Source organism: Arvicanthis niloticus, chromosome 15, assembly GCF_011762505.2.
Source record: "Arvicanthis niloticus isolate mArvNil1 chromosome 15, mArvNil1.pat.X, whole genome shotgun sequence".
Taxonomy (NCBI): Eukaryota; Metazoa; Chordata; class Mammalia; order Rodentia; family Muridae; genus Arvicanthis; species Arvicanthis niloticus.
Genome location: NC_047672.1, coordinates 8,341,650 through 8,358,060, shown reverse-complemented (window position 1 = coordinate 8,358,060; position 16,411 = coordinate 8,341,650). Strand labels below are relative to the sequence as shown.

Sequence of the window (16,411 nt, the reverse complement as noted above, 5' to 3'; positions counted from 1 at the left end):
CAACTAAAGCTCTCAGGTGAAGAATTCCAACCAGTATTTGGTAAGGCAGATAGAGAAGAACAAAAGTCAGGGGAAGGGCTCATAGCCTTGGAGATCAACAGTAATTTAAATTCTAAGAGAGGATACAGTTTGTGAAGAGAAATTTGGAAGAAGGTGGCAGAGATATGGCAACAAGATAGAGAAAGGAGAGAGAAGCAGACAAGGAGAGTTTACTCCACACAGGCAAGTAATAGTGAGGGCTCACTGACTGAAATCCTGAGAGCAGCCTTAGGACAGGCTACAGGACAGTCCCTGGGAACTTGCCTATGGAGACATCAAGATGCTTTGGAAGGCTATTTATCCAATAGATGGGTCGGTCTTCTTGCTGATTCTCTGTGGAAATGAAATGCAAGGCTATTCTGGCAGCAGAAAGTGGAGAATGACTTAATGACAAAGACTGGCTTACAGAAGAGAAGAAACATGGTACCTGGGAGATGCTGGATGAGGTGCTGTAGAGTCATCCAACCAGGTTGGGAAGAAGAAATCAACAGGGAATGCTTACCCCACATCAACTGTTTTGGAGATATTAAGAAAGGCATCATTCATTTGGCTTAATTGATGAGGGGCAAATTAAATGCATTCAATGAACAGTGGTGTATAGAAAACAGTCAAGATTTGTGAATGGTAATATCAGCACATTCACAAGTCTTGCCCTTCTGGATCAACAAAGCACTAGTTTCTTGATGCCACCAACACCAGGGTCTGCAAGGGATCAAGTCCCAGAGAAAAAGATACACCATTTCCATGTAGCTTACACAGTCCTCATATATAATATAAATCATCTCTATTATGTAAAATATTTAGTAGAATATAAATTATATGTAAATGGTCATTCTATTATATTGTGTAGAGAATAAAATCAAGAAAAGAAAATATGCTCATATTTAGAATAGGTACTTTTTTCATGAATGTTTTCACTCTATAGCTGGTTGGATCCATGAAAGTAGAACCCAGACATACAGGTTAAGTGTACTGCATAGCTTTAATAAAAGAGAGTCTGAATAAAAGAATGAGAGAAACTAGCAATCTGTTGTATCAGAAAGAACTGCTCTTGAATTTCATGTTATAATGATTTGAGTATAGCTGGACTACAGAAGATTTGTGATACTGACAAGCAGGTTTGACATTCACACAAGGAGAACATGAAGAACCTGTATAACAACATTATGATACGGAGCCATGTAGTGGGAAGATCTGTTTGACCTATGCTTTAACTTTTCTCTGTAAAAATATCTATATATACATCTCTATAGGTAGCTTTATTACAGTGAGGTGAATCAAATCTAGAACAATATGTATTCTAGGCAAATTCTATACCACTGAGCCACACACCCCACTTCAGTCTGCCACAAAGCCTTTGGAGTCCCAAATTACTAATCACAATAAGAGTGGTTAAGTCTTCCCAGACAGATTTACTTATAAGAATTAAATATGGTAGTATACACTGAAGTCCCTGACTCCTGGTAGATACTTAAAACAATGAAAATAAAACCACTTTAATTCTCTTGTGCTAGAGCTGTTTTATCACTCTGTGTTCTAGCACTTTGAGAATATTTATTTGTTTCATATCCTTTTACCTTTATGCCTTTAACTTTTTACATTTTTAACCAGTGTGCTAGGAAAGATGTGACTAACTGGGCAACAAGTGATGTTTAGATGAGGTATTCCTTTATGTCAAGATTAGCTGAACATCTTATGCAGATACATAAACAAGTACACCATGGAAAAAGTCACAGAGAATCCCAGATAAACATGAATATGAGTGCAGATCAGAGCAGGACACCATAGTCACCATCCCCTGTCATCCCTCTAAAGCAGCTTTGCAGAACTTTTGTTGTAATAAAAGGGTAACTGATATTTGTAAGTCTTAAATCAGTCTTGAAAAGAGTACCTCTCCTGACTCTCCCACCTTCTCTCTGGCATAAAAGGTCTGTCTCTTGCTTCAACAAGTTTTGTGGTTGTTCCTGGGGTGTATATCCAACACCGTACAAGGAAGCATATCATTATTCATTCATGAATTCCCAAACTCTAGTTCTAGGATATCCTTCGTTCTAGCTTTCAAGAGGCTTCCTATAAATCAAGGTATTAGCTTCATGGAAGCTGTTCATTAAAAACGAATAACAGATAATTTCTCAAGCAAAGCTAGCATCCAATGGGAAACAAACTGTAGCTTTACAGAAAAAAACAAATAACCTGCCATTTGTCCCAGGAATGGGGCTGTAGATGGAAATCCTAGACTCAAAATTAGGAGTTATCAACCACACAACCATGTCTTATTCTCATGGAGAAATCAAAACCTCAACAATGAGAGCTGGACTCTCGACTACTGAGCGCTCAGTGGTTGTGCACACTCAGGACAGGGCTCAGGCAGCTATGGGAGGAAGCAGTAGAGCTTAATGTTCTCTCAGCACTGGGAGTGATGGTCAATGACCTGACCTTGTGGACATAGGTTTAATAACTATACGGAAAAGAAGCAACTAGTACTGAAGTTTATGATGGTCAAAGGCTGGGAATAGAAAAGAGGGGGCAGTTATTCTGCTATTTTCTTACCTAAGACTTGGATCATAGTAAAAGGAAATTGCCATTGTGAAGATTCTCTGAATTCTTTGTTGTTTCAGAAATGAGACCTAAAATGATGTCAATTGTTTTCCAGAGTATGCCTGTATGCTTTAAAATACCCAAAACTTGTGTCATGTAGTGGATGAAAAGTGGGTCGTTTTATATATTCATGAGAATTTCAGGCTCAGTGCCAGAGCAAACAGGTGACAGTACAAGGCCAAGAAGTTAGAGGCAAATCTGTCCCTAAAGCACAGTCAGCAGGACATCTTGCACAAAGGGACTGTCGTTACTGTTGTCTGAATCATGTTGAGCCTTCAGGATAAGTTCTGTGCAGTCAAGGTGTGGGGAGCATTAGAGAAGCAAAGCAATCGGGCTGGGATCCAATGGAGTAAAAGACAGAAGGTAGATCCTATTAAAGACATGATGCAGGGCCGTGGTCGGGATTTCATAGGTAGTAGGACATGATGGTAGCACACAACTGTAACAGTTGGAGGGAGCTCAAGAACTCTTAAAATGTCAGAGATGCCAAACAAAGGAGTGTTGGGGTGCAGATATTGTGTTTTTACCATATGAAGGAGTACAGGAAAGCCTTTAATTCAGGAAGATATGCAAATAGCCACACGAGCGAGCATCAGTTCCCTGTAATGGCAGGTGAAGATGACACTTACGTCATGTTAGAGAACCAGTGCGGGATGTTGTTCTCTAACTACCCGTCCTATTTCTTCCTCAGGCTGGTGCTCCTCTCTCCATAAAGAGTAATAGCTAATAATTGAAGTTTGTTCTCTCTAGCCAATCTCACATTATGCTGGGCGAGGCCTTATTATTATCCTCACTTTATTGTAAATGAAGCAGAAGTTGAGAGCGATTATGTAACTCAGTTACAGAGGAAACTAAAGGCAGATCCAGGGTTTACTAACGAGTTTTTCTAACTCCAAAGCTCAGTTCCTCACCACTATCTAGGCAGCTTTCCCTGGAATGACAAGTATGTTGCTACCATGGGTATTCTCCTACTGAGTAGCCCCATTGTAGGTTTCTGATATTAACAAATTAACCTATTGAGTCTGAATGGATGAAAAGATTATAAAATTGCAATAATCTGCATACATAAATTCATAAACTAAAATAGATGAGTCACACTATTCACCTTAACAAGACAAACAATTCTGAATACTGCCAAACTGGGGTGTTTGGTGGGGGGAGTGGTTACTTTTCAAGTAAATTGCAGAATTCTAAGAAAAAGATGACTCATAGCCAAGAAAGTCCATTCAAAGCATCTTTTTTATTTGCTATAAGAATATAATCTTCATTTCTGCTTGTAAAACCTGGTAGACATTTAGAAGCAATGCAGACTCTACACATGTGAATATTTGTTGAACTAAAATTTTAGCAAAGGTTTAAAAACATCATATCTTAAGAGAAAAAAAAAAAAAAACCACAGAAAGAACAAACATCCTTAACACCCCACCCTTAATCAACTATGAAAGAGTAGCCCCACTGAGGCCTGAAACCTATGAAAGTTTTAAGAGACAGGAAAGGTCCCCCAAGCCTTGTCGGTGTGTAGTCAAAATGTCTCTTTGCATTCGGCAGTAAAATTTCTGCATAGTACCAAGTAGGCACTACCTGTGAGTTAAACTAACTCAGATGAAGGTACACTTCCAGTCTGCAGATAGCTTTTCTTGCTCAAATACTGGGCAGGGAACTAAGAATTGTAATTGTCTTCCATAACAAAAAGTCACAGTGATTTCTCGCTTGTATAGCAATTATCTGAACAAACTACATTATACATGAGCTGCCCAACAGCACCAGTGCGCACTAGATACTGGAGTTTATTTCTTGGGTAATTTATGGTCTATGGAAATGAACTAAACTCTCCGCAATCAAGCCAGGACTCTGTGACTATCACAAAAGGCTCCTTGCTTTCCTAAACATGGAATGCCCTGTACTAACGCTTCTCTGTACCTATAGTCACCAAGTGTGATAATAGCTTCCCAAACACCATGGTCCATCTCCATCACAAAAGAAGAGTACCTTAAACCAACAGAGACTTGAAAGCATCACACTGCAAGTCCAAGGACCTGAATCAAGTCTCAGGGAGAACAGGTGAAGGCTGCCTTAAAACCAATCAAACTTTCAGAGGCTCCGATCATTCTGAAGGGATCAGCAGCTATCTCCAGGTGTGAGAATTCACTTGCATCTCTATGATTTTAGTCTCAAAGTAAAACTTCTTGCGAAAGCTGTAGAAAAGCTAACAATGGCATGCCAACAAGAGATGACTTAGGAAGAATTCTGTCCCACCAATAGCAAGGAGAGCAGGTGGGAACCCTGAGAGCTTTGGGTGGGCAGGCTGTGGACTAGATGAGCTGAAGCCTAATTTAAAGGCATCTCTAGACTTAGGGAGACAAAGTTGGAAATGAGAAAACAATTTTAGATTCAGTTCATCATTTTACAGCTTCCTGTCTCAGTTCCACAAAACCATATTTCTCTGTGGTAGATCTGGAGCCTGGAGTCTTTGAGCCACAGGCACTTCATGGATCCTTGGGTACTCTGACAGAGGGAAGGGATTAAAATGAATTGAGCCAGATTTCTATCTAGAAAACTCAAATCCTCCAAAGAACATTGAAGCTGCTAGGAATTAGCTCTCTCTCTCTCTCTCTCTCTCTCTCTCTCTCTCTCTCTCTCTCTCTCTCTCTTTCTCCTTATATGGATCTATTTTCTAAGCCTGAATTCTGTAAAATCAATGAAGAAAACAGCCCATCATTCATCTTTCCTCTAAGATTGTCATGCTCAGAAGCAGAACATTTGTTTTGAATGTGTTTGCTTTCAAAGTCACACATTTGCTTGAATTTTGAGTAAGTATTTTAAATTTTAAATCAGTGCATTTAAAATTGGACAACACTAGCAGATACATTAACATGAAGCAGGGAAATCTTACAGGGTTGCAACCCTAGATGAAGAAGTATAATCAACTAAGGAATGCTGAGAGTGGGAGAAAATTAGTTTTTTCCAGGGAAAAGCACATCAACTGATTACCTAAAACCAAATAGTCTTCTCTGAAAACACATACACACAAGTAACACAGGGACTGAGCAGATTATATTTATATATTTTTGAATATATATAAGATATATGCAATATAATATATTTATATATTCAACAATAAAACAGAAGAAATGATGCTTTAGAGAGAGAACAAGTGTGTACATAAGGGTTTGGAAAAAGGGAAAATAAAGGGGAAATTGGTGTTTATATTTTAATTTCACAAAATAATATAATTTTAATTGGAAAAGTTATTTTTAGAAGTACATTTCTTACCCCTGATAGTTATTGAGGCAGTGTTCATGTAAGGGTAAATCATCTCTTGGGGATGAAAATAGGGCAGTGGGAAGAATTTAATTTTCAGAATAGGATATATCATTTTTAATTTGGGTGCAACTTAAGACTGTTAAAGGCCTGTACAGTAAAATCAAATAAATCTACCATTTACTAGCTTTTTGCTGGAGTCTTGATTGACCTCAAATGTAGTGACTGGTGCATCTATAAGAAAACAACTAAGGGGAATCTCAGGCAGATTTCACTTTGACTTTGATGGTCAGTCACAGTAGTATCAGCTGCATGACTTCGGAGGTATGTCCTGGTGCATCTAGTAGGTGCCGAGAGGCAGGCAGGCGGCAGGCATGCAGGCAGGCCTTCCTCCACTCCCTCTGATCTTATACTTGCCCTATTTTTTGTTCCAGTGATGAGAGATGTTCTGGATCTTCTTCATCTTGATCCGCTGATCCAGCATCTTGTACCTTACGGGATGATCATCCGTTTTCTTTGGAACAGAAGGTGCGTAGGAGCTAGATGCATAAGCAGGACGCTTAAAGTGACGCAAAGGAGGCTTGATGACTGGAGACCATGGAAAGGAAGACAGACAACCATTAGCTTCAGAGAGACTTAACTGGGCATAGACATTGTGGCTGCCTTCCTGTTTGATGTGCATGTCTTCTCCAAGTCAGAAAATGAACAGGATTGTATTTCTAACCTGATTGAATAAGCACAATATCCACTTAGTCATTGACTTAAAACTCAATAAAGACAAGAAACTGCTAGAGATGGGCAGTGGTGGCCTAGTATATAAAGTATATAAAGTATATAAAGTTTACTTGGTAATAAATGGATGAATTTATGAAAGGGTGTGGGGATGTTGAGATCACAAGTGGAAGCAAAGTTACCATGGTGAGCAGTGGTATATTCATTGCTCACAACAGTTAGCATTGTGTGCAACTTGGGGGACTGGAAAAATGCCACTTATTCTCAAATTACTAACTAAAAGCATGTCACTGAGAATTTATTCGCAAAATAATTATAAAGGTCTAATACCCAAAATGTACGAAGAACTCTTAAAATTCAGCAGAAGGAAACAATCCAATGCCAAAATGGACAAAATGAATAAGCTCCTTATTACAGAAGATACATATATCATATAAGCACAGGATAAAATGTGAACACTGAAGAATTGCAAATAAAACAGCAATATTCTACTACATGTAGACATAACGCCAAAGTCCAAGACCCTTAGAATGCTCCTTTTTGCTGGTGGGAGTGAAAAATGTTGCAGCCACTTTGAAAGAAAGATTAACAATTTCATAAAGCCGGACACAGACTTTACCATAGATGTAATATACTTTTTACTTTTTCAATTAGTTTACCCAACTAATTGAAAAGACTGTACTCACATATCACTTGAGTGTAAAAAGCCAAGATAACTTTTAATAGGCTAATGGATAAATATATTATAATAGACATATATGGCATATATAATGGTATCATAATTTGGTAAAAAAAAAAGTGAATGAGTGATGAAGCCATATGAAGATGTGGACACATCGTAAATAGGCATTGCTAAGAGAAAGAAACCAGTGTGCAAAGGGAGCCATACTATATGATTGTACTTACAGGATAAGCTTGAAGGGGAAAAAAACCCTCAAAACTATGGAAACAATAAAAAGATCATTGACTGTGACATTTTCAAAGTGAGGAGAGAAGAATAAATAGGTAAGTAGTAGGAATTCCAGGGACATTTTATGAGTGAAACCATTTTATGTAATGGTTTTAGACTAGTAGACTCTGACACTATTTGTCACAACTCATAAATTTTTATGGGAGAGGCCTCTAATTTATGCAATTTTAAAAAGGCATAGAGATTATTAGGATCCCAGAATGCACTGCAAAAAAAAAATCTGACATCCCTGCTAACTTAGGTAACAGTGAGCCTGCAGGGGATGGAAAGCTAAGGACCACCTGCAAAACTGCTTCTAAGCAGGCTCTAAAAGAACAAAAAGGCCAGAGGAGTTTACACATGAACTATGTATTCTGGTTGATAATTGCTTCTAAAACAGGGGTGGATGAACAATTCCAATTCCACTCTACAATTCTCTAAAATTGAAAACTTACATAAAAGGAGATCAGTTGACAAAAACTATCCACAAAGATGTTAGCAGCTAAGCAAAAGGAGGAGGCTGGAATGATCCAGAGGTCATTGATTAGACTTGGGGAAATCAATACAAATTCATTGCAGAGATATTGATGGCATTTATAAACAGGAGCTCTTACACGGCTTAGTGCACACACGTGCATTTCTTTATTAGACCTAGAAAAATTTCAGGATTTGAGGATAAAGCAGTAGAGAACCAATCTTATATGTGCATTTTTATTTCAAATACCATTCTCCATTGAGGGAAACATGCATATCCTATAGCAACAGCTTGTTATAGAACTAAGCATAGTAGGTGGACTTGGATACCATTATAGAAACATAAAATTTAAAAGTACCAAAAAAAAGAAAGAAGAGGGATAGGGGGAGGGGGAGGAGGACAGGGAGGAGGAGAAGGGAGAGGAGGAGAAGGAGGAAGAGGAGGAGAAGGAGGAGGAGAAGGAGGAAGAGGAGGAGGAGGAGGAGGAGGAGGAGGAGGAGGAGGAGGAGGAGGAGGAGGAGGAGGAGAAGGAGAAGGAGAAGGAGAAGGAGAAGGAGAAGGAGAAGGAGAAGGAGAAGGAGAAGGAGAAGGAGAAGGAGAAGGAGAAGGAGAAGGAAAGAAGAAGAAGAAGAAGAAGAAGAAGAAGAAGAAGAAGAAGAAGAAGAAGAAGAAGAAGAAGAAGAAGAAAGGAGGAGATGACAAGAAGAAAATGGCAAAGGAGATCCCAATGGCTCTAAATGAAAGTCACTTTGAGCAATGAATGAAAACATGGAATCAAAAACCCAAAGTATAAAAACATGGAGTCAAGCACGACCAAAAATATAAAATACAGATGTGTAATAATGAGTTACACAAAGATTTGTGAGGAAACAGGTAAGTATACTAATCAAATTGCCAAATAATTTCTATACATCCACTGCCTTAAGGAGTAGGATGAAGAGGAAGAGGAGGAGAAGGAGGATGAGGAGGAGGAGGAAGGGCTTTAGTGTGAGTTGGACATGGTGACATCCTTCCAAAGAATGTGTATCCTAAGAAAGAGTGAAAGAGCAGTCACAGTGAAGAAATATACCCAATATGTCCTCATCTAGGAGACCAATGGGACATAAATTCTGTGAACAGAGCACATTCTTGACTTTATGTGACAGGAGTTAATATTCTGTGATAAAAGTAAAACTTACATAACCCCATTCTAACAGTAAGCAAACAGGAGATAACCCCAACAGGTAGACAGCCACAAAACGCCTGACTAGTAAAGCAAAGAAGCCTAAGAGACTGAGAAACTGCAGAGCCAAGAAGAGCCTAAGGAGACACAGTGCATTCATGTGTTTGCCTGGGTGATCCTAGAACACAGAAAAGAAAAGAACAGGAAGTGAGAAGCCAGAAGACATGAATGGGCTTAGACAATGATGGAGTCCATCATCTAACCAGCAGTTCTGAGAGGAGAAAAGATGAAGGACTGGTTATGTTCTCTCTTCTCCTCTGTTCTAGTCTCCCATGACTCTTTCTTGTTCCTCCTAAAATTCTGTTTACTTAATGGACATAGGAAGAGGAATAATGTTGTAAGTAAGGACAAAACAAATATGATAATTAGGTGCAAAGCGTGTAGGATCAGAGGTGGTGAAGCTGGTTGCAGGAGTACCAGCTCTCACTTCAGGCCACTCCTGCTTTTCCTAAAGAGCAAAGGGAAATGGTACCTAAGTATGAGGGTTGGAAGGACTTAAAGCTAAGGTAGACTTCTGTTAAACACCTAAAGCAGTTTTTAGAAATACCTTCTCAGCAAATATCTTCTAACAATGAACAAATGTCTGCCTTTTGTTACTTGTGGGGCTGAGCAGATGGCTCAATGACAAAATTGTTGCAACTGTTAGGCCCAAGTTCAAGTCTCTAGTATCCACAGAGAAGCTTGGTACAGTGACAAAAAAGAATAGAGCCCCAGTCCTGGTGGGGCAGAGACATGTCAATCCCAGAGTTTCCCTAGATATTCAGTCAAGATGGAATGGCAAATTCTAGGTTCAGCGAGAGACATTGCCTCAAAAAGTAGTATGGACAAGTCGAGGAAGACATCTCTGGCCTCCACAAATGTCTGCATGATAGGCACCCCCATACACATACACCACATACACTTACACACAAATGGACTATTAAATATGATACATCCAATTGTCATGTTTCAGGCCAGCAAGATGGCTAAGCTAACAAGTTATCTTTTGCGCACAATATCTTTGCCATAGTATACACACACACACACACACACACACACACACACACACACACACACACAATAAAAGATAGAAATATATTTAAATAAATTCTCATTTCTATTTAATAAAATACAGTACTATATCTTGAAAATATGAAAGAAGTGTTTATTAGCAAAAATAGAGGCTTATGTGATGATATAATGAACAATAACTCTAAATCTAAACTAATTTAAAAAATATATATATTACATATATGACTGTTTTGCTTACATGTATATCTGTGTACCACACATGTGCCTGTTACCCTCAGAGGCTAGAGAGGTCATCAGATTTTCTAGAACTACAGTTATAGACAATTGTGAACTGTCATGTGGGTGCTGGGACTTGAACCTGGGCCCTCTGCAAGAGCAGCAAGTGTTCTTCATCTCTGAGCTAACTCTCCAGCCCTAACCTAATCATATCACTGCAAAGCATATTACCATGTGCATAGGAAAATCTAAAAGTTAAATATTAGCTCAAGGCCATGATTATGTCTATGCAGCATGAACATTTGCTTTGACTTTTAGTATTATAATTTTACAAAAGAAACATAACTAAGCACTTCTTCTGTGAAATTATCTATCAACTCTACAAGAATGCACCAGAGAAAAAATAAGATAACCCAATGTCCCTGGGGTTTTCCCACTAGACCCCCAGAAAGTCTCACTCAGCACACTTTTTGAAGTCTAAGATTAATATTTGCCTACTGGTTTCTTAGAACATATGCTGTGTGCTGCTGGTGTAACTGAAAAGAACAGAAATCCCTGCCCTGGTGGGCAGTCATTCTGGGTCTACCCTGGAACTTCTGCCTCACTTACAAGAAGAGGCATTCTTGTTCTAAGCCTCTCTTTCCAGGCTTTTTAATACTCAGGCTGAAACTGCTTGGAGTTATCTTCACATAGTGAATGATGGCTGTCAGAAAATGGGTCTGTTGTGACACGATAATAAATTCCCCAGTTCATTGTTAGAACGGTCACCTTTAAGCTCTCAGAATGCTTAATCCCATGGTTTAGGGTAAACAAGTATTATAGCTACCACCATTCCCACTCCCAACACATCTAGAAAAGTATAAAATCATACTTGACCCAGGATAGAGAAGGGAGGGCTGCGAGTCTCAGATCCAGAGCTCAGGCTTGGGCTCACTGATTCATGTCTTTTGAGTCACAGTCCCTCTCCATATTCATCCTATTTTCGCAACTCAGCATGAACTCAGCCAAAGTATTATTGAATTTCCCACTTCTCAGCATGAAGGAACATTTACCATTTGCTAGAATTCTGATCGGCAGAACAAAAACTCTGCTTGCCACTAGCTGCAAATAGCCTGAACCTGCTGGTAGAGATCAGCTCCCTACTGACCTATGAAATATGTGCATGCCTGCTGTCACCTCCACTCAATGTGGGGGAGGGGGGACGCTGTGCCCAACACTGTTTGTGTGTACTCTTTTGCTTTTCTCCTATGCAGGGGTCAAGATTTGATGGCAGGGCATGACAGCAGGGCAGGCACAGAGGCACAACCTTGAGCACAGTGTTGATCTTTCTTCTGGGTTTCTAGGTGTCCTCCTGAAGGGTAAGTTTTTATTCATCTTTGGCACGTTTCTGAGGTCTTAGAAGGGGTCTGATCCTCTTCCTTTCAATAATTGCCATTCTCTAAAGCTGAACAAGATAGTTCAGTCTCCTTCTCTGGACAAAGAAGAACCAAATAGGGAACAGAACCCCTCTTTGCATGTGCTTTACCAGCATGGCTAACACTTCTTCCATAGTGGAGACAGTGGGATAATACTTCCTTCTCTTATAGCAAACAACTTGCAGAAAACGATAGTATCAGCTGATGTAGCTTTTGACCCAGGCTTATACACCCACACACAGTGTTAATTTAGAGCTCGCTTTTGAACACACTCAGAAAAAGAGAAACTCAAAACATCATTACCAATTATCCTTTATTTTCCAATTACACATAATCTCTGATTCTCCTAAAACAATGCTTTTTTTAGGAGCTTCAACTTTCATTTCGCCCTCATTTTCATAAATACTACAATTCCTCCCTCCCAAATAATGCCCATGGCTTTCTTCTCTTCTGCTATTTCTCTCTCTCCTCTCTCTCTCTCTCTCTCTCTCTCTCTCTCTCTCCTCCCCTTTCTCGCCCCCTCTCTCTCCTCTCCCCTCCTAAACTAGTCCACATATTCATTGCTCCAGAAAACAGATTAAATTTATTTACACATCAAACTTATATAGCTGTTGGATTCAGATGTGATTATGATAACTGATGCATAATGTTTACTAACTGTACAAGGTACCATGCTGAGAACTGAATGTGAATTGGCTTAATTCATGCCTCCATTCATGCCTGCCTAGAAGCAAGCACTAGGGCCACTCCTTTCTCAGGCATGGAAACTGAGGCTTAATAGATTTATGTCACAGCTACGGTGACATAAATCTATTCACATCCAAACAGACATCAGACCCTCCCTGATACATGGATACATATGGTGGCCCAAATTTAGCTTTAATGACTGCTATAATGGGCTTAAAATATCAAGTTAAAACTATTCCCTGTAAGTATCACTGAACCTACATAACACCTGTGGTATATGTTGAGTTCTGCAGTACCCCGAATATAGCTAGAATAATATTTCCTTAAAACAAACATCTTCCGTGTGTATGGCTCAAAGAATAGCTACACAGAGATCTTGATGGAGGCCCCTGAAGTAACTATTCTCTTCTGGCACCTCCCCTCCACAGGCTAGAATACTGGCACGTGTTCCAAGCTTAGGCCAGTGGAAACAAGTCACCATGGCAGGCAAGCTTGAGACCTTAGGTGAAATTGTCCTTATTGGTTTCTCCTCTGTCTGCCAATGAAGTCCACATGAAGAGCTTCTAAAACTCCTGGTGCTCAAGTTCAGTTCAAGCACAGATTTCAGAATCTGTGGGACAGAACTGAGCCTCTACTGTCTTTACACCCCCACAATTCCAGAGAGCTAGAACTACTACCGTAATCTCTCTAGTATTGTTCCTGGTTATCACTACCATCTTTAAAAGGTAGACAGATTCAGCTTTGGCTCTGTTCTCACGTGACATGGGAACTTTGTTTCACTTTCTCACCTCAGTAATGGAGATGAATTACCACTCTCTTCAGAAGTCAATAATGAGAATGCAAAGAATCACGAATCCAAAAGCAGCCAGCAGCCAGCAGCCAGCACTGGTGCTCAGGGAAGGAGTGTCCTTCCCCTATCCGTTTCTCTGTGTTTTCTGAGAAGAAGATATGGAATTGCCTGGCAGGTTTGTTATTGCCAGGAGTATTCAGTAGAAGCATCCTTTACAAATTTTCGATTCATATACATCCCAAGACGTGGAAGCATTATCCTGAAGCCAGGCTGATAGCTATCCTGCCCTTTTGTAGACATAGGATTTACAATATTAGCCCAACCAGAAAAATTACTCTTTATCCACACCCATTATATGAAGTTGTTGTCCAAAGTAACACTTTGTTTTTGAACTCTTCAAGATATATTTCATATTAAACACTAGAATAACTAACTCCATTATCTACATTTTTAAAGATCCTGGCTTTCCAAAGACTACCTCCAGAAAAAATGAGAAACTCACACATAGTCTATAGCTTATTTTTTTCCCTCAGAAAGACTAAAGAACTCTGTGAGGTGAAAAGGGGAAGCTTGCATTCTGGGAAGCTATCTAGTGATCTTCATATTGAGCCAAGGTTAAGAACCACATTTTGAAAGAAAAAAATCTATAATTCAGCCAGGCATCATATAATAATACTTTAGTTAATAATGTGCTGCATATAAAATGGAATATTTCATACAGCCCAGGTGTGTTAGTAAGCTATATCATGGAGGTTTATGTAAGAATACTTCACGGTGTGCACACAATGAAATCACTTAACAACATATCCCTGGGAATGAATCTCTACTGTGAAGTGGTGTATGGCAGTATTTAGAGTCAGAGAAATCTATGGTGTACATGCCTAGGTCTGGTTCATGCATGCAGACCATTCTTGTCCCTCTTCACCAGCATTACATGATACAGACTCTGTGAGGAGATCCATGGCAGAAAAAGCCCCATGAATTTTCCTCTTGGAAGCAGTGGGTGGCATTATGGGAGTAGCATTGGCTTGAAGGACAAAGAACTGGGGTCAAAGAACCACTCTATCTGAGAGCCTAAGAGTCTTCTCTACACAGGGTTATTTTTTTTCCTTTCATGTATTCTATGATGTAGGGAAAACAGCAACTTCTTTCCATGGCTGTTATAAAAACTTTAAGAGGTTGTACACCTAGGAGAATAAACAGGCAGGTTCTTTGCAATGAGTGGGTAGTAGGTACTTGGTGACAATCATTACATGATAAATGAGCATGGAAGGCCAGAATGTTTTATCATGGAGTCTTCTCTCTTGATTTTCTTATAACAGTATTGAAAATTTATCAAATTTCCTACACACAATTTACACCTGAATGATCTTTCTACACAATGAGAGATTCTGTAATGTATTTCTTTGCATTTGTCAGAGAACATACTACTTAACTTCTCAAGGAAACCACTTTTCTAAAACTATGTGGTATTCTAAGCAAGGAAAAACACCCAAAACACATTTTGAGCTAAGCAAGTAAGAAGATGGATGCTCACTCAATGACTCTGAGAAGGACCTAAAAGGGGCTAGAGATCCCATCGGGAAGAATGCTCACACAACCAATGAGGAGCTGGAGCTTCGTTTCTGATGACTAATCTAGATGTAACTAGTAGGTTGTGGAGAGACTATGAAAATGACAGGACTCATGCAGATTCCTGAGACTTTGCATTCTTTATACTGAGACATAGAAATGCTAGGTGCCTGTGGTTGTTTTTGTTTGTTTGTTTGTTTGTTTGTTTGTTTTAGACACTTCTTTACTCCATAACCACTTCAGTCCTGCAAGTCTACATCCCTGGGCAGGGATAATGTACATTTGTATTTTCTGATGAAACTGAGTATTGATAATAGCTGGTACAGAGAAATGTTTAAATGAGTGAACAAACTACTGTGTACCACACTCAGTAACCTTCACAAATGCTGCCTTTAAAAAAATAAATGACTCCAACTATGCACTCACTGGCAATGATGCCAATGTTAACAGAAGCCAGTATTTCTCCCTTACTTCTGTGATGTCATCATACCTAGAGTCACTGCCTGTGACTTTTGTATAAGAAGAAGGATGGTGGCAGTGAGTCCATCTCCTCAAAGCTTCAGGTCTACAGCTGCAGTGAACATTTGCTTTACACTGATGCTGCAACCCCGGCTTCTACCTGTAGGTCTCACTATAACATGGAAAGGCACTGATGCAGAGTTCTTAGCCCCATCTCCTAACAAACTGGTGAAAGGAAGGGACCAACTACACAAGGCTGGAAAGTCAAGTCCTTCCATATTCAAGCAGCAGCAGCCTTCAATTACCCTGTGCCATGTTAAGGAACAAAACCCTCCCTCAGGAAACTGATTATTTTTTATTTCATATTTTATGTTCTCCTTTTGTGTGTCCTGGCACACACAAAGTCTGAGCTCCCCACTGTGACAAGCGGCATTCTGCAGTCTGTTACTTAATTTTTCTCAACATACAGATGCTTCTTCCACTTGATTATTTGGACTCAAAATGGACATGTGAGGCTCATCAGTCAGCTGTGTGTCCCGTGTCCCTGCTAAACCATCTCAGAGGCTTCTGACAGGAAATTATTAGTAGTTGCACAGCTATGGCACCCACAGCAAGGCATTAAAAAGCCTTGATTCAGTCCACAGAAAGTGAGCAACAATGGTCAACTCTCACTGAGAACTGAAAGTGAAAGTCAGTTGCATCACCACAGGTCAATGGTCATTCAGGACTACCTTGAAAGAATCCTTCACTCCAGAGATATGAGCCTTAAAGTCACAGGCGGGAACATGATCTAAACCTCCAGGCAGAAGGCAAGTGTGTGAAAAGGGGGCTCCAAGTGTGAAGTAGTTACCTCCAGCCTTTTCTTGCAACAGACCTCCCAGGAATGAGCACAGGCTTGCCAGTTGCCAGTAATTACTTTGGGCAAGCTATTCAGGTAGTCATGCCTCAGTTAGCTGAACTGTTAAAAAAGATACGACCACCAATG

At 39.7% G+C, this 16,411-nt stretch overlaps 1 protein-coding gene across 6 annotated transcripts in view; it reads right to left on the bottom strand.

The window, feature by feature from the left end:
• Window positions 1-3,858: 3,858 nt before the first annotated feature.
• Window positions 3,859-16,411, bottom strand: part of Pde1c (phosphodiesterase 1C) — a 500,617-nt gene continuing 488,064 nt past the window's right edge. For 4 of the 6 annotated variants that reach the window (XM_076913296.1, XM_076913297.1, XM_034519282.2 and 1 more), the window contains one exon: window positions 3,859-6,486. In XM_076913296.1, coding sequence (XP_076769411.1) covers window positions 6,317-6,486 — 170 coding nt within the window. In that variant the 3' untranslated portion in view covers window positions 3,859-6,316. The remainder of the gene's footprint in view (window positions 6,487-16,411) is intronic. The other 2 variants (XR_013103999.1, XR_013104000.1) reach the window with 1 other exon arrangement.